Raw genomic sequence first — 23,235 nt, 5'->3', positions numbered from 1 at the left:
TTTCCGCTGAGAGCTCCCAAAAGCCGGTTCCCACCAACAACTTCGAACAGCCGGCAGCGCTCAGTAATAAACAGACTTCGAGCGCGTGCAGTTCGGTTCGAATCGATTGGATAGATATTCCGCTCCGTTCTTTTTCGATCCGTTCTGTTTTCCCGAGTTTCCCCCGGCCCGACCAACGACCAACGACCAAAAATCACCCACCAAAGCCGGTTCGGGATGCAATGACGATGATGATGCCAAGGATGCAGCTGATGCAGGCTCGCTTTTGTATCTTTGGGATACAAATTAAGTTGATTTGTTGCGCTCGCGTTCTCTTGGGTAATTGAACCCAAGTTAAGTTCCTTGTGCCGCGGTCTTCGGGCATTTCATTGCATTTTGTGTATCTAGATACCTTTGTCGGTATCCGTCGCTTGTCAATCTGGTCGCTGATAAAAAAAGCGAACGCAACCACGAAACATAAACCAACGTCAACAGAAAATAAAAGTAACAAACAGCAAGTGGCGTATCTTTTTTTGCCCCACACCGTGTGTTCTGTTCGGTGATAAATGCATTTCATGCGTTCCAACTATGTAAATAGCAATTTAATTTGAGTGTCCACAGTAAACATCAAAAAACCGCCCTGGACTCCAGTCACCACCCCCGGTAGACCCCGTGTAAGGCCCAGTAAACCTCAGTAAAACCCCAGTAAAACCCCTGAAAAGGGCAGTCGTACTCGTCGTCGTCGACTGTGGCATCCAAATATTGAATATTTACAAATGCGTTGAGTGCATTTTCGAGTGGCCGGCACTTACAGTGACTCTCTGGTGGATGTGCGAGTGTATTCATCGGATTGCCGATTGCCAGCCCCATTCAAAAACTTCGATTCTGTTCCGATACGCGAGTGTTCATATTTTTGTCGCGCTAATTGAGAGCGTAGGTGTTAAAGTGCTTGGTTTATAAATAAACGAAAATGTCTGCCAGGATGATCTCAATATACAGTCTGGTCATGGCTTTGATGATGGGTAAGTGCACTACCACTATTGAATTATGTGGGTTAAGTGAAGGGTTTGCTCTTCTTTTCGGGGGTGACTAAATTGAAAAATCAAGGAAACCTGCCAGCAAATGAATTTTATTTGCCTAAGGGGCTTCCAATTCGCTTTTATTTGCTTGTTTTGATGCCGGCATTTCGAAATTGCTTTTGCAACTGGATCGCTGGCAACTTCAAAGGAATCACAACATTTGTATTGCGTTGAATATTCGCCATTCCATCTTGAATGAGACCACCCATAATGTGGACTCTATTAACCTTAAGGCTCTGCCCTCCACAGAGAACTACTTCTATTACCTTATTCTTCGAGGGCTATTTGGTGTTCTAAGAAGAAAAAACAAAAACCCAAAGAGCCTTTGTCTCTGGCAATTGAATTTGAAAGGCAAGCGGCGTGCAAAATGACTCAATTAAAAGTCAGCCAGGAGCCACCAAGCTGGCATAACTAATTTGGAATAGGAGAAGGAAAGCAGTGGGATAGGAAGCCATTTGGAAAATTATGAGACCTAGTTCCAAATGAAGTCGTTTGGGCAAACATCAGCAGTCAGAAAAGAAAAGCAAATAATGTAAGGAACCCACACACAGAGGCACAAACTAAGGATCTTGCAAACAGGGATTAATTTTTCATGACAGATGTATCCCATTATAAACTTTATTCGAGGTAGAATGGGCTATTTAGCGGTTGATTAAGACTTAAGATATTTTCTTAGTATTTGCATCTACTTAAGCTTGTTCTAATAATGTTTATAAAATTTCTCTATCTTTCTCTTAGAAAAACTCTTAGGGAATAATTAAACTCTGATCCATACAAAACCATTTTAAAATCAACTGAACTAAGCAAGAAAATAATACATATACCACTTTAGAACTTGAAATTCTATTTCAGTCTTACTCCTTTTTAACTCTAAACAGGCATCAGGCACTAAACATAACAGTCTCTACCTTGTTAATGGTTTCCAAAAGGGAAATGTTTTTCCCAGTGCCAGCACACACACTTGAAATAAAAGGACTTCCCTGCCAAGGATCAGGATAACCACTTGAAGTGAGACAAGCGACGCCGAAATTTCGGCTAATCAAATATAGTTTACAGCAGGGGATTACGAGTGGGATAAGGATCGAGCCCGGTGCGGGGGGATCTCGGGTCTCAAGAGGGACACGATTATGCAAACGGAGGTCCTTAGATACGCATGTGTGTGTGAGTGTGTGTGAGACAGGACAGGGCTGAGAACTGCTGACTGTTAAGTAGCACAAAGGCAAACAGCCGCTAACAAAAGCCAGCCGGCAGACAGCTGAGGAGAGGGGGATTCGGATTCGCATATTTCAAAATCTGTGCAACGCTACAGAGGTCCATTATTTGTATGGCAAATAATGTGGCTGTCAGTGTGTGTGTGTGTGAGCGAGTTCCTTTTGTGTGGCAGTCATAATTTGTTATTCAAGCATGCAAAATGCTGCATGCAACATGCCAGGCCAGAAGCAAAGGCAAAAGCATCGCACATCCCACATTAAGGGCAGCTGTGGCAACTACAAAACTCCCCTTCATCAACCTTTGCCGCCCCTTTCCCTTTCCCCTCCGCCTGTCTGCGTCCTTCGCCAACCTTAAAGACTTCAAGTCGAAAGTTCTCTAGAGAGCCCTCTCGCAAATTGTATGAACTAGCCTTGTACTTGCCCAGAAAGCATAGATATATAGGGGAAATTCTAGGTCTAAAACTAGCTTTCCAAATGATTGGAATTATTAAGCTTTGATTTATGAGTAACTTGGGTCTTCATAAATAAAATTGAATATATAAAACCAAAGTAGTTCTATACTATAGCTTTCCTAGCTTCTTTAAAAAATCGTATACGAATAAGCAATACAGAAGATCAAAACATAAAGAATAACATTTTTTCTTTATTAAGTTGCCTTTTTTAAATAAGTCTGATATTCATTTCATCCTTAGTACAATAATATTTTAATGACTTAACAGTATTACTTTCCTCACAAAGTTGTCTGAACCTCAAAGAAAACGGTCAAGACAAGCTCAACTGTAGTTGAAAGGAAAGATCCCTGAACAAACCCTGTTAGTGATTAGCCTTGCTGTAACCTTTAAATTGAATTCCAGCTCCATCATAGAATCCAGCGCATTTCTCTTTATTTGTACCCCTGAGAAAACCCTAGATCAAACGTTTGACGGGTAATTGTCAGACACATTTCCACTTTTCATTCAGTGCCCGTCTGTCTGTTGACTTGCAGTTTTCTGGCACCGCTTTTCCCAGACAAATACCACACATTCCAGAGTGACAGTTCAGTTCTAGCTCCCTATGCCCCCTTACCCCCACTGAAGCAGAGAATCAAATCAAAACGCCACCCATGGGGCAAGTTCAAGTGGCTGCCACAGTGGGTTGCCTGATTATTACAACAATATTTCGCATTCATTGTGCTTAATCGACAAATGTTGCCGCACAATTTGTGGCAGTCGAAGTTGGATCTCCATCCGTATCCGAATCTCAAGATGCTGATGAGCAGGAGGCCCCAGCAGTTGGTACTCGAAATGCCGCCTGCTGCTGACTTGCGGATTTCGGTTATTCGAGCCAAACAAACGAACTAATTATCACACACAGTCAGTCGCGGGGGAGAAAGGAATAATACACTGAGAGAAGTTTGTTGTATCATATATATTTTGTATGTATATCTTTGCATATCTTGTTTCAAACAAGTCCTTTCAGATTTTAAAGAAAACAGATTGTAGAGACTATAGTACCTACTGTAAGCCGAGATGATATGTTAAAATGAGACGAGACCATTTTTAGTTTATTATAGTTTATTATAATTATATTTCTTACACCGGGAAAGAGCACATAATGCCCAATAAGACATTAATCAAGATATCAAAAGATACTTGCATGTTAAATTTATGAAATACCATTATTATATCTTTAAAGATGCTCCGAAATCGAAAATGAGAGAAGTGTGTGAGATCACTCCTAAAATTACCCATAATAAGAGCGAGACAGCATTATCAAAATGATCATCAAATATTATTAATTGGTTCTCTGTGTAAGGAAAAGTTTATTTTAAGTTCCTTTTAACATAACACTTCTTGTTAATCCTGGAATTCGAAAGTATGAACTATAACAATTTGTGATTATAAATGATAGACTTCACTATTGCTTATTTGAAAATCAAGACTTTTTCCTATTATTATATATTTATTATTTATTTATATATTTTTTAAATATGCAAGTGAATCGCTTTAAAAATCAATAAGTAAGGCACCAGAAAAGTGAAAAACCAACATGAATATTCATTACTGGCCAACTTCTTTCCGCCCAGTGTATATCAACAGACAGATCGAGATGGGCAGTTGGGACCGGGACTGCCCGCTGCTCCGTGGCTCTGTCGCTGATGTTTGCAGCATCAACACTTTTTTCAGTTTGCTGCTCCTGCTCCTCCAGTACTCCTCAACCGTTTCCCCATCATTTTCCACACCCCTCACGCATTTTCGTGCCCACATCAGCGCAATCAACGAACTGGGGAGCGGGACGCATATTTCTTTAATCGACGCCCAGTAACTGACTTTGTTCCCCCATTCCCATTGCGAACTCGTTTTCCGCACGGCAAATTAAATCGATTCAGGGGGGGATCCAGAAAGGGGAAAGAACCCATCCAGAGGAGGGCATCCCAGTGCCTGCCCAACTGCCTTTTTGGTTGGGCCTTCGTTCGCTGCCTTGTATCATAACACGTCTGCTGGCGATGTGACTGGCATATGAAACCCGTGGAGAACCTCCCCTTTCTTCCCTCACAAATGCCTGTAATGATGTTGTTGCTGGCCCCGCTTATTGATTCCGTCTTGGGCAAAAGGAACTCCGGAGTCCGAACGAACCCCACAATCTGAGGTGTTGTCTCAAATTGCTCCAATTAGTGGCCAAATATAATGGTGGCCGTTTTGTAGTTCTTGTTCATGTTCCTGTTTCTGTTCCCCCTCACTCGTATAATCATAAATAATTGCTTTTGAATTGCTTTTTCGTTTCGAGTTGCGGTTGGGAATAATCTTGCTTACTTATTCACTTGACTTCTTAGCCTCCAATGGCGCCACTTGTGGTCTTATTTAAGCACCTCTAATAGGTTAAAGTCTTTCGGCATCGGTTACTTCCATTTTATCACAGCTCATTAGGCCATCGTCATTAAAATTCATACACACCTGACCATTGAATTGCATTTTAAATGCAGCAAATTGCATTTGCGGCTGTTGATTTAATATAATAACCGAATTGCATTTACGAGCAAAAAGAAAAGCACACAAATTAAATGAATGAAAACATGTTTTCTCTCTGAATACGATTATTTTTTTCCGCAGTTTTTATGGCCGCCTTTCTCTGGGCTTTTAATTATGTTGGAACAAAACTCTGAATACGTTTTTGTTTATTTTATTTTCCATACACATATTGTAATTTTGTTTAAGGACACGCAACTTTGGCCAGCAATGATGTGGGAAATTTTTGATGTGCGGTTTTGGGATACTCTTTTCAAGGTTTATTTAATGAATACTTAATCGCAAGGTTACATTTTCTGAATGTTAAGTCGATCTTTGAGTTCTCCCTTAAAAACTTTAAATTTAAAAATATATCTTTAAAGATTTTATGATAAGTAATTTAAGTAATGAGAACCTAAAACATAAAAGGGCATTTTAGTTTGCGATGTGTATCTTTTATTTCGATCCCACTTTGTTGGGTATTTTGTTGCTGATGTTTTTGTGCCTTTACCCTTGCAAAGCGCTTAACAAAATTACATTTGCGTTAAACACTGTAATTTAACCAGCTTAAGCGCATTTAATTTGTTCAAACCACTTTAATTAAACGAAATTAGGCTTAATGCACTTTTTTAGTTAATTATACGATACGATTGGTCGATAAGGGATAATTGTGATGAGCTTAGGCTGTAAAATTTACATTTTAAGGGCTTTTTTAAAGCTGCAACTTTGCCCTTCAATCAGGTTAATGAGTAACTTTGATGAGCAATTTTTTGCTAATTTCTTGTACCTTCTTCTTTTGCACTTGCAGCTCCCGTTTTGGCCAGCTCATCGCGTTTCCAGCGATTACCACAAAGTCAGTCCGTGGTGGAGGATGAGCCCGTGGATTTCGAGTGCGAGTCCACGGATTCCTACAGCGAACTGCAGTACGACTGGTTGCATAATGGTGAGCACTGCTTCACATTTACATATCCCATGGACGTGCATTAAGCGTTCGCAAACGCGTTTCTTGCCAACCATTCCAGGTCATCGGATTGCGTATGACAAGCGTGTCTATCAAATCGGCTCCAATTTGCATATCGAGGCGGTGCAGCGAGCAGAGGATGTCGGCGACTACGTTTGCATCGCGACAAATTTGGCCAGCGGCGCCAGGGAGGCGTCTCCGCCAGCCAAATTGAGCGTAATATGTGAGTAGTTATCCCTATCTCCCCAGTCCAATATCCATTCCCAGTCTTGCAATACAATTGTTCGCAATAACCAAATTGACGGATGGTTAAGGGCGACTGCAAATCTGACTTTGCTTGGGCGAATTAACAAAGCGCAATTGAATTGTACGGGAAGAACACAATAACACTAGGGAAAACTTTGGGTTGGTTATTAAAATATAAAACTTAAAGTATTTAAAGTCATATAGAGGGATTTTTCTATTTAAGCAATTTCTTGGAAACCCCCTTTAAGCATAATCTTTATAAAATTAAACATATATAAGATACGACAGCCTTCAAATTGCGATAATTTATATAAATTTGATTATAAATTGGTTCAAAGATATAATTGGTATAAGATACGACAGCCTTCAAATTGCGATAATATATATAAATTTGATTATAAATTGGTTCTGCTTTTCCTCGTTTTTAAGTATATCTCGTCCGGGAATTATAAATATATACAAGTTACTGAGGATTTTAAAAATCATAAGATCTGTAACTGCAACTTGGAGTTATAAAGTTGCGGTATACTATTTACCCTAGGATTTTACTAGGTATCTCTTGCCTAAGATATTAAACAATTAACTTTTGAATGAAGGCTTGTCTGATTTCTCTGCCTGTAATTGCTATGCATAGGGCAAATTCATTTGATTAATGCTGCATTTAATGGCATTCCGTCCCCCACACCCCGGGCCCAGCCCCTTTTTAGATCTGGGCAGACCACAAGACAACAAGAAAAGGTAAAGAGGCATAAAAACGCAACCGAAGCGGACGAAACACAGCCCAACAAACCGATGAAAGATAAAAACCGAAAGTTTTGATGTACATGCGTCAGATCCCATGCTAACCAAACCCCCCTACACCACGCCCCTTCTCAAGACCCCTTCCAAAGACCCCGCTCCCCAGAATTACAGGAAGTGCAGTGCAGTGCACAGAATGCAGTCCCATGCACCGGAGCGTGAAGAAGAAGAGACCCTACTGAAGAAGAGCCACACAGAAAGAAGATCATTTCATTTTCGTATTACTAACAAATAGGATCTAGTATTAGTACAAATACATTATTTTCGATATTTAGACATAAAATCAACTAGGATTCACTTTTTGAAATGTCAAAATAACCATTGGTTTTGGTTCCTAAATATCGTATGGGGGGAACATAATCTTCAAAGGATTCTAAGCAATTAATAATAAATTCTTTTCTGAAATGTTCCCAGACCCTTGAGTTTGACTAACTTTCCAACTTCTTTTCTTTAAATCCTAAAATATAATTTTTTTTTAATCTCAAAAATATTCTTCAGTGTACTGGTGATTCCTTCAAGTAGCAAGTGCAGTTGCAGTTCTTGGCCTCGTGTTGAGGCAGCGGCGTCACGTGATTGATGTTCATTTAGTTGCATTTGCCTTTAAGCAGAAAAATGCATAAATTTAACAAACAGCTCCGATGCGCTCCCCAAAACTCCCTCCCTATCCTTCATTCATGTAAACAAAATGCGGGTTTTTATGCACAATCTGGAGGGCATGTGTTTGGGGGCTTCCTATATGGCAGGAGATATATCTGGTAGCTGCTATCTGCATCTGCATTTGTATCTGTAGCTGGCCTGTCAGCACGGCCACGGCACCCGAGTTCTGATCAAAGCCACCCAACAGTAATGGCATCTTCCCTCCGCTGCTATTTATACACCAGCCTCATCTCAAGTGTTTTAAGCTAATTAATTAACTAATTAATTTGTAGTTTTGGGAGTTGATTTTAATTGCCACCGCTTCTCCTCCCAAAGAAAACAGCTGCTGCTGTTGAAAAGCGTTCGGATGCATATATAAGGAGGCTGGATGGGGATGTATCTTGGCGCCAGCTGAAGCTAAGTGGGTTATGTGATTATAGCCCCCTGCCCAGCTTGCATCAATCTCATAATTCTTGAGCACCAGACAAAAACTATTAAAATATGCATGGGGCTAGGGACGGAGATGGAGATGGTGTCGTGGTCCTCAGTTAGGGTTCGTAAACGCTTTTATTCAGGAGCCGTCGCCATTGTCTCCCGGTTGCATTGTCTTAGCCGGGATTTTCTCGTCTCCATTTTCCTCGGAAATAAGTGTTCAATTAAGCGCATGAAAAGTGACATTTTCGCTTGCAACATTTAACAAATTTGCGATGGAGAACAATTGGAAGAGTGGTGGTGGAAGGCAAACTAAGTTTGTTATATCCTTAAGGGCAGTACAAATATGTAGAAGAAAAATAAATATAATTTGTAGTTCTGAATAAAAAACAATAGAGAAGATTGTTAAGGATAGAAATATATTTAGATTTTAAACAGATGGAATAAGTGAGAAATATGTTAAGTATAATGGTGTAAGACAGGTAATACTTTTATTAAATACTCAAGAGCCTTGGTATTTGAAACGTATTTTTTTTCAATTTTAATAAGAAGGCTTCATCGAGCTTGAGTTAAATTAAATTTATGTTCAGATATGATATGAAGAAAAATATATGCAAGTAATTGTAAGGGATTGATACATATTTATTTTATAAACAGATAGAATGGGGATATATATATATGAACAATGAATTGGTTGCAATCCAGTTGATACATTTAATAAATATTGGATTTTTAAAGAGGCATTTTGATCAATTTTTCTAAGAAAGCTTCATCGAGCTTAAGCTAAATTGAGTTTATGTTCAAATATGAAATAAAAAACATATTCTTCTTAATTTCAAAGCCCATAAATAAATAATGTAAAGGAAAGAAGGCTAGATTTATAGACAAAATAAAATGTTAGTAAATCGGCAGTATAGTAAAATAAAGAGAGATTTCGTCAGACCCTTCAAACTAATTTGTTAATTAAAAAGGAGCATGCTTCAGCAAATAAGAACAGAGAAAAGCAAATCTTAAAGATGGCTGCAATCTCAACGGCCAAGTCAAGCAAACCCCTTTCTCAGGATCATAAAAACGGGAAGACAAATGCTGACAGTGCCTGCCAACTAACCGATGACTACAAAGAATTAAGCAGACAGCGAAGAAATTAAACAGACAGCGAAGCGGCAATAAAACCAGGGCCCAGAATCGAGTCAGGGCCAAAACAAGGAAGAAAGGAGCCGTGTCAGACCAAAACCAGACGACTGCCAGCAGAGGGGGGAAGTGGGTAGTGGGTAGTGGGATGTGGGTAGGAAGGACATTCCAAACATTTGCTCAGCGAAAGGGGTTGTTGGACTCTCAGGACTCAGAGCCCAGCCAGGATACACAGACTAACAGACTAACCATTGAACAGCTGAGCGGAGCTGGTGGCTAAAAGCAGAGGGAAATGTGTTTGTATGCTGAAATGTATGGGGGAAATGAAATGCAACATTAACACGAAACATAAACATAAAATGAGAAATGGCAGCAGGAACATCGGCAGCAACAATGGCAACCGAACAGCCAGCAAAGTCATAAAAACCAAACAAAATGCAAAGACACACCAAGGACGAGGAGTCTAAAAGGGGGCTGGCGAGGGGTTGTCAGTACGAAAAGCAACCCTCAAATCGACCACCCAGGCACCCCCATCACATACATGTGGACTTCTGCTGCTGCTGCTGTTGTATCTGTGCTCTAGACACAAGTTCAAGTTGACTGCAGTTGGTAAGTTGGGTTTTTATTTTACGGATACGGGGGTGGAACGGGATTCCCGGGGTGCTGCGCGGGGGGAAAACCGGATAATTTTCATTTTGTGAATGCCGGAAAAACGCATAAAATTTTACGAGCCGAGCTCGGAGAACATTAAAGGGGACGGCGACAGACAGACCGAAAAACAGAAAAACAGACACGAGCTTGGAAACAGAAAATGTAGCCAACTTTTTGGCGCGCTATCCTGCGACCACTCTCTGTCTCTATTTCTCTTTTACACAGCAAGGAAAATATCATTTTTCGTTTAGGATACTGGATTAGGAACTCATATAGTTTTTCAGATAAATAAAAGGTTCTAAAAAGATAGTAAAAATTAAAGATTCTTAAAAACATGCACTATTGTATTAGATTTCTGTGTCTAATCCTCTTTTACACAGCACACAAAATATAATTTTTCGGTTAGGATCAGGTTCTGATATAGTTTTTAAGATAAATAAAAGGTTCTTAAAAGTATGCAATAAAATAATAGGTTCTTAAGAATATGGAATATTATATTATATTTTCAAAACACTATAATCTTTTTGTATCCAATAATCATATATGATTAGTATACTAACATTTGAACAACATTTAAAAGGTTCTTAAAATTATCTACTAAAGTGAAAGGCATATAAAGGAATGCAATAAGATATAAATATTTTTTAATCCATAATTATAAGTAATTTAAAGATCTTAAAATAAATTTCTTTTATTAAAAGAACACACTTTATAGATCCCTTATTACAAACCTTTTTTTTCCTGTGCATCTCTTTCGACCACTCTTTTTCTAGCTCTAGGATAGTCTTTATTTTCTTTTTTGGCATTTATTTTACTTTTAGCTTTTCTGTGCTGTTACACGAGTTGATCATTAGCAACTTTTGGGCAAAGCATCGGCACCAGGGGCGTAGTTCAGGGAAGCCCCCATTGAAAACGGGGGTTGTGCCCTTGCGAGAGGTTAAAGGTCGAGATGGCTTAAATCCCCTTTCCGTTAGCCACTGGAAAAACCAGGGAGCAGACAACGTGCGATAATCGAATGTTTAACGTTTTAATTTGAAAAGCATTTGGGGGTGCTGAGACAGCGACTGGCCAACTTTAATTAAAGATTCCATGATAACGCACTGGAGGACCCATTGCCCATCGAATGTGCTACGGTCAGTCGTTGCAATAAATATTCCATAAATGGCTGGCCTCTGAAATCGGAGAGCCGAGAAAATGGACACAAAATATATGTGAAACTCATTGAAACCGAAATCCGTTGATGGAAGGCACTCATCGATTTGTATCTGGGAAATAGTTCATTTGTTGAGTGATTATCTGCAAACAATTTTGATACAAAGCCCCTGCACTTCCCGCCTGCATCTGCGCCAATTTGTGAAATGGGTCAATAACTTGTAAGCCGCTTTGTGTGCGGTGCACACAGAATGCCCGGCCAATTGAAGTGAAATGGAGTGGAGTAGCTGGAAAGGCAGAAGGGCTGCGTAAGTCCATTAACGTTTACAATTACTGCCGGCCACTTCAGAAACTCAGAAACCACTTCTATGGGCTCCCATTTCCATCCTCCGTTGGAGGTGGACACGGGCCACTTGGGTTTATGACAGCGCTGAAAACATTGCCACTCGAGTTCGAGCCACAGCTCTGCCCGACCAAATAATCTATTTTTGATTATCAATTAATTATATTTTCATAAAAGTGAGCGATAAACAGGGAGTGCAGCACTGCAGCTCCAAACAAAAAAAAAAAAAGAAGCGTGAAACATAAAAAATAGTTATCTTATCGTGGGCTCATAGTTGACGAAATAAGACTCAGTCGGCACACTTATTCCGCCTTTGGGGTCTTGGGTTCTCGGGTTTTTGAAGCAGAGAAGGAGGGTTACTTTCAAGACCCAACCGATAAGAACAAACCGATCTGCTGCTCTCCAACTCCCCGGGCAACTGTCAATTCCGATATCTATAATTCTGCCCGCCTTTCCACATTTACTTCCACTTTGTTTACCCAAGGCGTCTCTATTTTTTTATGGGTCCCACTCACACCCCCGGCATTCCGGCAATTGTTTACAGCGATTGTGGTTTATGCTCCAGCCGGCGAAAAGTTTAACAAATTTATTTTGTTTCGGAGTCGTGTTGGTTTACTTCGTTTTAGTCTCCACGTTCCCAGTTCCCAGTTCCCTGTTTCCAGTGTTGCCCTGTGTTTACCTCGTCTTGCACGTTCAACGTGTGAATGACGGCCGCCTTCCGACCCCGAACCCCGCCCCCTTTCCCACTCCCTCCCACGCCCACAGGTATACGGAACATACATCCATATAACCCAAAGGTGTCAAAAGATCTGCAGCCTCTGACGATGCATACATCAGCCTAATGAGACGCTCGTTAATTAGCGAGACGCGGCGCGGCTAGCTCGTAATTTGAGTTACAGTTAGGCCACGTTTATTCCTACCTGCCGGTAGTTAGCGAACATGGTCTATACGAGGTAGTGGTCCCCGGGATCTCTCAGGAATCTGAACTTGAGAGGTCCCACAGATAAAGATTTATCTCAAACAAACTCTAGATCTTCAAGGTACTCTTTTGTCTCGTTTCTGCCAGCGGAAGCAAATACCAGTTAGACCATAAAGGTACTTTGGAGATTGAAGTTTAAACATGATTCTGCAAAATAAATAAATACCTACTCCCACTTTACAAATTAAACAAATGTTTGATAAAAACATTATCGTAAATTTCAACATAATAGACAGAACTCCTTACACTAAATAATTTACTATTCAAAAAGTATTTATACTCTTGAGTGCGTAGAATATAGCTAACCCATAATAATTTTCATAACTACTCGAACACATTCACCTCCAAATTAAAAAGATACTTTTTTAAAGAAGTATTTTCGCTCTTGAGTGAGTTGATTAAGCACTTCCATAATACATTTCAAAACTATCCATTATCTGTCTTTGTATCTTTATACAAATAATAGTTTACAATGCATCTCCAAATTAAAGAAATATTTATACAACTATTGTATACAATATATATGTTAAAATATATCTCTAAATTAGAAAATATTTATGCTCTTGAGTGAGTAGATACTCCCTGACATATTTCATAAATACTTATAAGCTGGTTTTCAATCTTTTACTTGTAAACGAAATGTAGCTGTCCAACCTATGTAACGAACAATACCAGTATGGATATATCAATAAATAAGATTTCCCCACTTCTGTGTTAGAATGCTTAGCCGTCAGATACTTTCGTGTTTACCTCTCAAAGGCCCATCTTGAGTCGACTGCACACTTTGCCTGCTGCTCACTTCCCCCAGATGTTTGGCCATCCATTAGATACTTTCGCTCGTCGGCCGTCCAAGTGCCAATTAGTTCACTCTACTGTCATTTTAGTCGTAACATATACCAAAAGTTTGTGCCACAGGCCTCAGCCGAAGGCGAACGTATCCATCGGTACCTCTAGTCGTCGTCGAGCTGACGGACGTGCCCCAAGAAGAGCAAATACACAAACACATTTCAAACTTTTGACACTTCCCCTCAGAGGAGACGAAGACACGGCTCTGTTTATTGAGTTGTTGCTGTCGCTCTTGGGCTGTTCGGTTCTGTTTTTCCGTTGCCTGCCACCAAATAAGTGTCTACAAATATTTAGAGGCATTTTTTGTTCACTGACTCCGCGAGACGCAAACAAAGTCGGTGCCCAAACAAGATTTATGTGCATATGTAAATTTTCTCTAACGCGGCCAGCAAACCGCAGCCCAGACCTGGCAAACATTCAGATAGGCAAAGAGGAAAAATATCCATAAAACATACATCAACCATTTGCCTAGTCCGCTCCTTCCAGCCGAAGATAAAAAATGTTTTATGAAAATTATGCCACCATCTCCGAAGGCTGTTGGAATGGAATACATACATATACACAAAAACCGAACCCAAGCAAATAAAGAATCAGAGATGAAGAACAATTTGAATAAATTATTTGGTGGGATTCCAAATTAGAACTTTAAGGCGAAACATCGCTCTGCATCCGACAATTATCACTCGATATACAAAAGGATCTCATTCACATCAACACAATGGGCTGCAGATACACGATTGCAGCTTGAAGATATGATGGAAGTCCGGTAATACAACAGTCCACAGTAAAAAACTTTTTTACACCTTGTTTGAATTTATGAATTTTGGTTTAATTAAAATGAATTCTACATTTTTGTGATATATCCCAATAATTTTTAGATTTTTTAACAGTGATATCTTGATATTTTGAAAGCATAAATAAGATATTTTGTTAGCCTTAACAAATTGAAATTAAACAAGATTATTTTGAAGTGAATTACTTGTACTTTGATCTTTACTTTATAAGTTGATAATTTGATGTAGATGAATTCCTGTCATTTTTAGCATTCAGGAATATATATTTTTTTCCTTCAGTGCAGCGATTGTGTGTGCTAGCGTGTCTGCAACACGACCGGCCACGCCCCTTGCGCCTCCAGCTGCCACTAAAACATAAATTAAACCCTATGCCATGGCCCAGAGTTTAGAGAGCAGCGCATTCTTATTTTGCACTGCAGTTTTTTTGCCCTTACTTTTTTTATGCGCTTTTCTTTTCCGCCACAAAAACTCTTTTCTCATGCGGCAATTGTTGGCAAGTACCGTTCCATTCCGTTCCGTCTGGCCAAGAAGTGGAAAGCCCGGGGGCTAGGAAAATGAGGGGGGGGGGGGGAGGGGGCATGTGAGCATTTACATATGGGCAGCAAGGTGGGAGCTTGGTGGGGTCCGGGTACGGGTTCGGGTCCGGGTCTTCCCCTGACTGACAGTTCAATTTATGCTTCCTCGGCACCTTAAATGGGCTGCCAGGCTTCGCCGATAAAGACAAAGATTGCAGCGTCGTGTTCGGCGCTGAACTGACGATAAAATGCACTTAATGCCCCGCGAAATACTTGCAAGGGAAATATGTATACTCATATATACGAGTATAATCGAGGGCCCAGAGAAGCGGAAAGCAGAAAATCAGTAATCAGAAGAGGGAACGAGCGAAGCGAATTCGCACAGCCAAGAAAACGCATTAAGGCTAAATGTATCTTCCGGATATATTATGCATATTTATGGAATGCCAGCCTATTCGGTTTCACCGGGGCTGATCAATAACTTAAAGGGGCGTCCCTCTGGCATCGAGAACTCCGCTGACTGAACTGCTGCAGCAACCCTCGGCCTGCGTCTTGCATTAATTCAATTAGTTTATAGCCCACGCTCATTTTAAGGCTTTAATCTCCACATCTGCTGGGTCTTGCACACAGTCAGAAAAAAGGGGCATTATATTGTTTCTCAAAATGAATACAATATTTTTGGCTATAACTATAGCAAAAATAATAATAATGAACCATGTTACTTAAATTTATAAACAAAAAAAAAACATTCTAAACCATATTTTGATATCTCGAAGTTCTATAAGTTCTATACCCTTCCAGAGGGAATTATTAATTTCAGTCAGAATGTTGCAAAACAGGAGACATTTATAAATTTTCGTATTTAGAAGGTTTTTAAGCCAAGTGCAAAAACACGCTTGACGAAAAAGCAATTGTAGCTTCGTTGTTTTTGGATATGTTGTTTTCTTTTCTGGTATTTTTTCAAGATTTTATAATTTAAATTTTTAATTCGTTCCATAAAAACATAAAGCTTTCTTTCTTCTTTATATATACATTTAGTGCGCGGGACTTTTAATAGATTCGGTTACAAAATTGTTCAATACTTTGATCCTTTAAAATCATATTATGGGGCAAATCGATAGCTCTCGGGCACTGCAGGATTTAGCTTGATATGGGATCCAGTGGCTAATCGCCGGGTCGCCCACTCAATTGGTATCATATAATCAGTCAATATATGGTATATGATAGTCGGGGCACACCAAAGACAATTTTCTTAATTTTAGGCAAAACATTTTTATTTTTTTTTTTAGTGTAATGATACCAATTTCCCCACTTCTCTTTACAGATCTGGAATCGGCTAGTGTGCAGCTGTTGGGAAGCAATCGCAACGAGCTGCTGCTTAAGTGCCACGTGGAGGGCGCCTCGGGGGATCTGCAACCGCTGGAAATCGAATGGTACCGCAACAGCGAAAAGTTGAGCACCTGGAAGAATGTCCAGCTGGACCAGCACCGTCTGATAATCCGACAGCCGGGATCCGCCGACGATGGTCTGTACCGCTGCACTGCCTCCAATGCCGCGGGTCGGGTGATGAGCAAACAGGGCTACGTCTATCAGTCCGATGTGAAGTGCCTGCCCAGACTTCCCAGGCGGAAGAACCAAAAGATGCTGGAGTCCTGGGATAAGCAGACATTCCTGTGCCGCGGAAAGCGTGGGGGATCTGGTGGAGTGGAGGCCCTGCCCGCCGCTCCGGAGGATCTGCGCATTGTCCAGGGACCCCTTGGCCAGGTGGTCATCAAGGAGGGCGAGCCCACTGCACTGACCTGTCTCTATGAACTTCCCGACGAGCTGCAAAACCAACGCATCCAACTCCGTTGGCGAAAGGATGGAAAACTTCTGCGACAAGTGGAACTCGGTGGTTCGGTGCCCATTCCGGGTCACTCCTCCGATTCTGGCAAGGATTCCCTGCTAAGGGAAGATGCGAGATTGGTGCTCCACAAGCAGAATGGCACCTTGAGCTTCGCCAGCATTATAGCCAGCGATGCGGGCCAGTACCAATGTCAACTGCAACTGGAGGCCCATGCCCCAATTAACTCGGCTCCTGGCGTCCTGGAGGTCATCGAACAGCTCAAGTTTGTGCCACAGCCCACCTCCAAGAATCTGGAGCTGGATGCAGTAGTGGCCAAAGTGCACTGCAAGGCCCAGGGCACTCCAACGCCCGAGGTGCAATGGATGCGGGTGAGTCATCAAGGGGATTTTAGGTATACGATTTTCAGGTATTATTATATGTAATATATTAGGATTAAAACAATTTTTTTAGAATCCTAATATCAGAGTTTAAATATAAAATTTACCAAAAATATAAGATGTAGAGGTCTAAAACAAATTTGCTTAGGAATTTGATATTGAAATTTCGAATTTAACATTTTTTGTAGCATACTTTTAGACACCTTTCAAACTTTTAAAATTAAATTAAATTCTTAAATTTAAACCTGCGCCCCGTAAATTAAAAATGGATAATTATTTGAAGTCCCCAACATGAGTATACCTGATATTTCCAATAATAAAACTCCATAGAACACTCAGAACGAAACTATCGTTAGTCCCAAAGAAAACGATTGACATCCGTTTATTCAGTTATTGCCAAGGTACTTCAGTCTTCATTTTGACAGCTTTCAAATGGGAATGTTAGACACTGGTGCCACATTTGTTCCCACTCCATTGCAGTGATGGCCACATGTCACTGGCAAATTGAAAAACGCGCAATGCGCCGCTGGGCAAACTTTTCCTTCCAAACAAACCGTTTCATATGCAAAACTCTATTGAGTCTATCTGGCCTAAGCACCCTTCTTCAGCCCCCCAGATCCCGAATTCGTAACCGAAACCCACTCTATTCGCCAGCCATTGGGCGTTTTGTGTTGCCAGCTGTTTGCCATGGCCAACCAATTTCGACAACCGTTTGTCTATTTGGGAATGGGCCAAAAAAAAAGAGGATCGAACCCTTTCAAAAGAAGTTTTTCATTTGGCCGAAAAACAAACCTGGCTCAAACCTGTTCAAAGTGTTGTGTGTCCCTTTTTTGGTTCCATTTTTTTGAATTTTTGATGAAAACGCATGGCACACGTTGGCAAATTGGTCGGTAATGGTCAGCTGTCTGTTTCTATTTCTCATAGACACCGAGCAAAAAATATTACTTTTGCTTTGATATTAACAGATTGAAATTGCAAAACAAATTTGCATATTTCTTTGATATTTAAATTTAGATATGCGGGGATTACTTAGACTTAAAAAAGATTGAAAATATTTTTTCAAATATACTTTTCCATTGGAATTATTTTATTAAAATAAACCCTTATTCTCTTTTTTCTATGCAGGATGGTGCAAATACTTCTCTACCCGACCAAGTAGAAGTGGATGCCAATGGAACACTAATTTTCAGGAATGTAAACTCGGAGCACAGGGGCAACTACACCTGTTTGGCCAGCAATACCCAGGGTCAGATTAACGCCACCGTGGCCATAAATGTGGTGGTCACACCCAAGTTCAGTGTGCCTCCGGTGGGACCCATTGAGACCTCGGAGCAGGGCACCGTGGTGATGCATTGCCAGGCGATCGGAGATCCCAAGCCGACGATTCAGTGGGACAAGGATCTGAAGTATCTGAGTGAGAACAACACGGATCGGGAGAGATTTAGGTTCCTGGAGAACGGCACTCTGGAGATACGGAATGTCCAGGTGGAGGACGAAGGAAGCTATGGCTGCACCATTGGTAACAGTGCGGGACTCAAGCGAGAAGATGTCCAGCTGATGGTGAAGACGATTGGCGACGTCTTTGCTCCAGAGGAATCCGGTGGCGATGGCTTCCTGGTCACCCGAGCTGTACTGATCACCATGACGGTGGCCCTGGCCTACATAGTTCTAGTGGTGGGTCTAATGCTGTGGTGTCGCTATCGTCGTCAGGCCAGAAAGGCCCGCCTGAACGAGCTGAGCACCAAGGAAGCTGGCGGAGATCAGCCGGATGCTGCGGTTAATGGCAAGGGTTCGGAGCAGGAGCCCTGCCTTTCCAAGCAGCACAATGGCCACAGCAAATCGCGGTCAAAATCCAGTGGGGATGCCCAGAAATCCGATGACACTGCCTGCAGTCAGCAGTCGAAGGCCTCCAAGAAATCGGCCCACATTTACGAGCAATTGGCCTTGCCAAGATCAGGACTTAGTGAACTCATTCAAATTGGTCGTGGCGAGTTTGGTGACGTGTTTGTGGGCAAGCTGAAGGCCACCCTGGTGACCTCACCCACGGACAAGGATGCGGATACGGAAAAGCAGCACAGCAATAGCGAAAATGGCAGTGGAGGCAGCGGAAGTGGTAGCACCACACTGAGCACCCTCAACGAGAAGCGACGCTCGAAGACCTCCATGGATGACATTGAGGAGATCAAGGAGGAGGAGCAGGAGCAGACGGATCAAACGGGACTCGAGCAGCTGGTCCTGGTCAAGGCCCTTAACAAGGTGAAGGACGAACAGGCCTGTCAGGAGTTCCGCAGGCAGTTGGATCTGCTGCGGGCCATCTCGCACAAGGGAGTGGTACGTCTGTTTGGCCTGTGTCGCGAAAAGGACCCACACTACATGGTGCTGGAGTACACCGACTGGGGCGATCTCAAGCAGTTCCTCCTGGCCACCGCTGGAAAAGTAAACACCGCCACCGCAGGAAGCTCCTCGCCGCCGCCACTGACCACCAGCCAGGTCTTGGCCGTGGCCTACCAGATCGCCCGAGGAATGGACGCCATCTACAGAGCTCGGTTCACCCATAGGTAAGCTTCTATGAATATTACTTTAATTTCTTAAAATGCTCGGGAATAAATTGATAAGATATGATAAGATAATATTCATAAAAATCAGTATCAATTCTAAATATGTATATAAAATAAGTTCCCGATCTTGCTTTTTGCTCTCTTGTTCCATTTTGGAGTGTTTCTCTCGCTCTAACCCTGAATAACTTTAGGTGCTATCTCTTCCTTTTCTCTCTTTTCCGATTTGAGAGAATATTCAAAGAAAGGAAATCTAAGAATTAGTAAAAATGATACCTTATAATGCCAATATGATTCTTAAGTGCTTTTTCTTCTTGTGTGAAATTTAAAGCAAACGTATACAAAATTGGATTATACTTCGATTAAAAATTTCTAAACTTTGATATCATATTTTGTTACTTCACAGGGATCTGGCCACTCGAAACTGCGTGATCTCCAGTGAGTTTATAGTGAAGGTATCCTATCCGGCCCTCTGCAAGGACAAGTACAGCCGTGAGTACCACAAGCACCGCAACACGCTGCTCCCCATCCGCTGGCTGGCACCCGAGTGCATCCAGGAGGACGAGTACACCACCAAGAGCGACATCTTCGCCTACGGCGTGGTGGTTTGGGAGCTCTTCAACCAAGCCACCAAGCTGCCCCACGAGGAGCTGACCAACGAGCAGGTGGTGCAGCGATCCCAGGCTGGGTCCTTAGAGTGGTCGGTGGCCGAGGCGACGCCTGATAGTCTTCGGGAGATACTGGTAAGCTAATCACATCACAATAACCATCATATAACGTACCTATCTTAATAAAAAATTTAATAAGATTAAAACCTACAATAAAGAATATTAAATTAGTTTAGATCAAGGGCTCTACCAAAGTCTTTTACATCTATCTAGAAGATTGCGTTAATATTTCTTAGCAGCTGGTCAGCTTATTAGGAATGTTTAGTACTTTACGATTACGATAATTTATACTCATTCTTGTAGGTAGGTATCCCTTCTGCACAAAACAACACTTCTACTTAAATATCATGTTTGCCCAAGAAAAGAAACCAAATTAGGAAAAGGCTTTTGTTATTAATAATACTAAATTAATTAATTATTTTATGAAGCAGTTTTTTTTATTATTATTGTATTTGAAACTAATAGATTTTCTTGTGTGTAAGAGCATGTCTTTTATCAGTAATCATCAGTAATCAGTAATCATGTAATGATAGGCTTTTGGTTATAGTTTATTATGCAGTGATTTTAGGGTTTCCCTTTTTAAGACCTCACAACTAATTTTCCCACCCACTTATCCCTTTTCAGCTGTCCTGTTGGGTGACCAATCCCAAGGAGCGACCCTCGTTCAGCCAACTGGGGGCTGCCCTGAGCAAGGCCATGCAGAGTGCCGAGAAGTGATTGCAGACTGATGGAGCATTTGCCAAAAAGTAATTCGTAGTATTGTCTGTAGTGTCTGCCCGAGTATTCTCTGCGCTCAGAAACCTAGTCTTAAGTTCGAACGATGTCTGCGCCTGTTCAACATGCGTACTATATGGCACACAGACCGATGGCTACATTTTCTAACAATAACTGTACAAACACACCATATATACACTATATATATTTGAATGGGGATATCTTCGAGAATAGTATTTGCGTGGTGCTGCATACCCATAAGTATGCAGCTAAAATGTACATAAAAACTGCCACAAACATGCATTTAAACCAGTTGAAGCATTTCTAGTATTAGAGCATTTTAACCTTCATCAGCATTTTATAATCCACTTCTAAGCTAAATTAGTACGTATAAATACACAAACATATGCATCACACAAACAACGAGCGATTTCAATGTTCTCAAACATTGAGAAACTAAGCCAAATTTTAAGTTTAGCATTGAATAAAAAACACACCCACATATTTTATCACAAGCCTAGTTATATATTTAAATGCATAAGAAGAACCAGCCGAAACAAATTTATGACTAGCCATTTAAGCTTTGATGCATGTTTACAAAACATTTAAATAAACCCGAATAAATAAATTTAACCAAAAAGCAAAAATTCAAAAGCAGTCGGCTTTCTTTCAAAGGGAATAAAAAAGCAAAACCCTCGTTGGGCTACTATTTTTTATAGACATTTCATTTGGCATGGCAAATTTGTTGAGGGTCCTTTGGGCCGAAAGCGGACTTGGCTCATTCACACTTCACTTGATTTGAAAAATGAGCGCCTATTGAAAGGAGGAGGGGGGGCGTCTTGCCTCCGCATCTTTTCCCAAAACGATTGACAAACAAACATGGCAATAAACCGTAAAGTTGGCTCGGCTTATTGGGGCTTAAAGTCGCCACCCCGCTACCCGCTTTTTGATCCACCGGAAGTTCCAGCGCCTACGTAGCCAAAAAGTTTCCTCGTGCGAAAACTTTGGCCAGGACCAAATCCAAATCCAAGCCATGTATATTTGCATTTGAATCGGCAGCAAAAACAACACCGTTTCACAATGAGTTGCCATTTTCGTAGGATAGTCGATAGGCTGCTTAGCTTTTCCGGGCACGTACAAATATCTGCCTGTCATGAATATCAAATGCCTCCGAAAAAAGGTTTGATTGAACAGTTGGTAGCAGGAAGTGTGGCAGGCAAAAAAAGGGAAGAGTATATAGGATAGGGAAAACACGAAGAAATGATACTCTATTAAAGAAAAATACTAGTCAATTCCCCAAAGAGCCACTCTTTAAAATTGATACACCCCTTTGATAACTCACAAAAGCATTAGTGAACATATCTCCACTTTGTTTGTCCAACTCAAAGGCTCAACTGCATTTGCAATTGGCAAATCTGCCGAAAATAAAATACACCACTTGCCGCACATGGCGTATGCGCAATATTTGCAATGTTTGTAATGGAACGACAGCTGCTGTGCAACAAAAGCCTAAGCTCGACTGGAGAGAAACATAAAAATGCCATTTCATATGGCTTTCAATTTATTAATATTTTATACGGGCCACTGGCAGAAAGGGAATAAATAGAGAGAAAGCACAAATGGCGGCAGGGAGAAAGGGAAAAATGGCTTTGGCAATTCAGGCGTAAAATGTGCATTACTCATACGCCGCATGGGCCAACGGTGGAATGACCTAGGCCACTTTGTTATGCCTTTTACCTGGGCGCACGCATAAATTGCACATTACATTACGCATACGCACCGATGGCCAGGCCCTCTGACACACTAATAAATTACGCATTAAATTTTTGGGGCTACTGTTTACAGGCCGGCGGCAAAGCCATCAAGTGACTCGAAAGCCAGCAGATTGATGGTACAACTCGCTGCCGAGTTGCCTCATTATGGAGTCCTGGAGTCCCCGAAAAAATATTTTCGCATTCATCATGGGGCAAAAGTTTTCCCGGCCGCGAAAGTGGAAAAGGGGGAACTTCCCGGTTTCCTGGCATCCTGGCCCATAATTGAGGCACATCGCAGACTCGTTTATAACGCAGTCATTTCCATAGCAATCCTATGGCTGCGTGTGTTGCAGAATTTTATGGATTCTCCCTGCTTTTTATGACATTTTCATTTACAACATTTCTGCACAATTAGTGAGAGGGAAACTTTGAATTGTGTTTTTGGGGCATGCTGAATGTGAGACAACTCAAAAGGAAAGCCCGCTTACTTGATTACTTGAAGCTGACACAAAAATGCTTCAACTTTAATTGGTCTTGACTTGAAAATCTTGCACTTATCAAGGGGTTTTATACGAATAGTTCCA

At 41.2% G+C, this 23,235-nt stretch overlaps 1 protein-coding gene across 1 annotated transcript; it reads left to right on the top strand.

The window, feature by feature from the left end:
* Window positions 1–86: 86 nt before the first annotated feature.
* On the top strand, window positions 87–21,504 carry LOC119551795 (tyrosine-protein kinase-like otk). Its single transcript, XM_037861342.1, has 7 exons — window positions 87–1,001; window positions 6,062–6,196; window positions 6,276–6,437; window positions 16,062–16,951; window positions 18,086–19,518; window positions 19,922–20,258; window positions 20,808–21,504. The coding sequence occupies exons 1-7, from the start codon at window positions 950–952 to the stop codon at window positions 20,898–20,900; spliced, it is 3,102 nt and encodes a 1,033-aa protein (XP_037717270.1). The 5' UTR covers window positions 87–949; the 3' UTR covers window positions 20,901–21,504.
* The last annotated feature ends 1,731 nt before the right edge of the window (window positions 21,505–23,235 follow it).

The sequence above is a fragment of the Drosophila subpulchrella genome, chromosome 2R (assembly GCF_014743375.2).
Source record: "Drosophila subpulchrella strain 33 F10 #4 breed RU33 chromosome 2R, RU_Dsub_v1.1 Primary Assembly, whole genome shotgun sequence".
Classification (NCBI taxonomy): domain Eukaryota; kingdom Metazoa; phylum Arthropoda; class Insecta; order Diptera; family Drosophilidae; genus Drosophila; species Drosophila subpulchrella.
The sequence above is the reverse complement of the archived record's forward strand: the minus strand, read 5'-3'. Positions and strand labels throughout refer to the sequence as shown.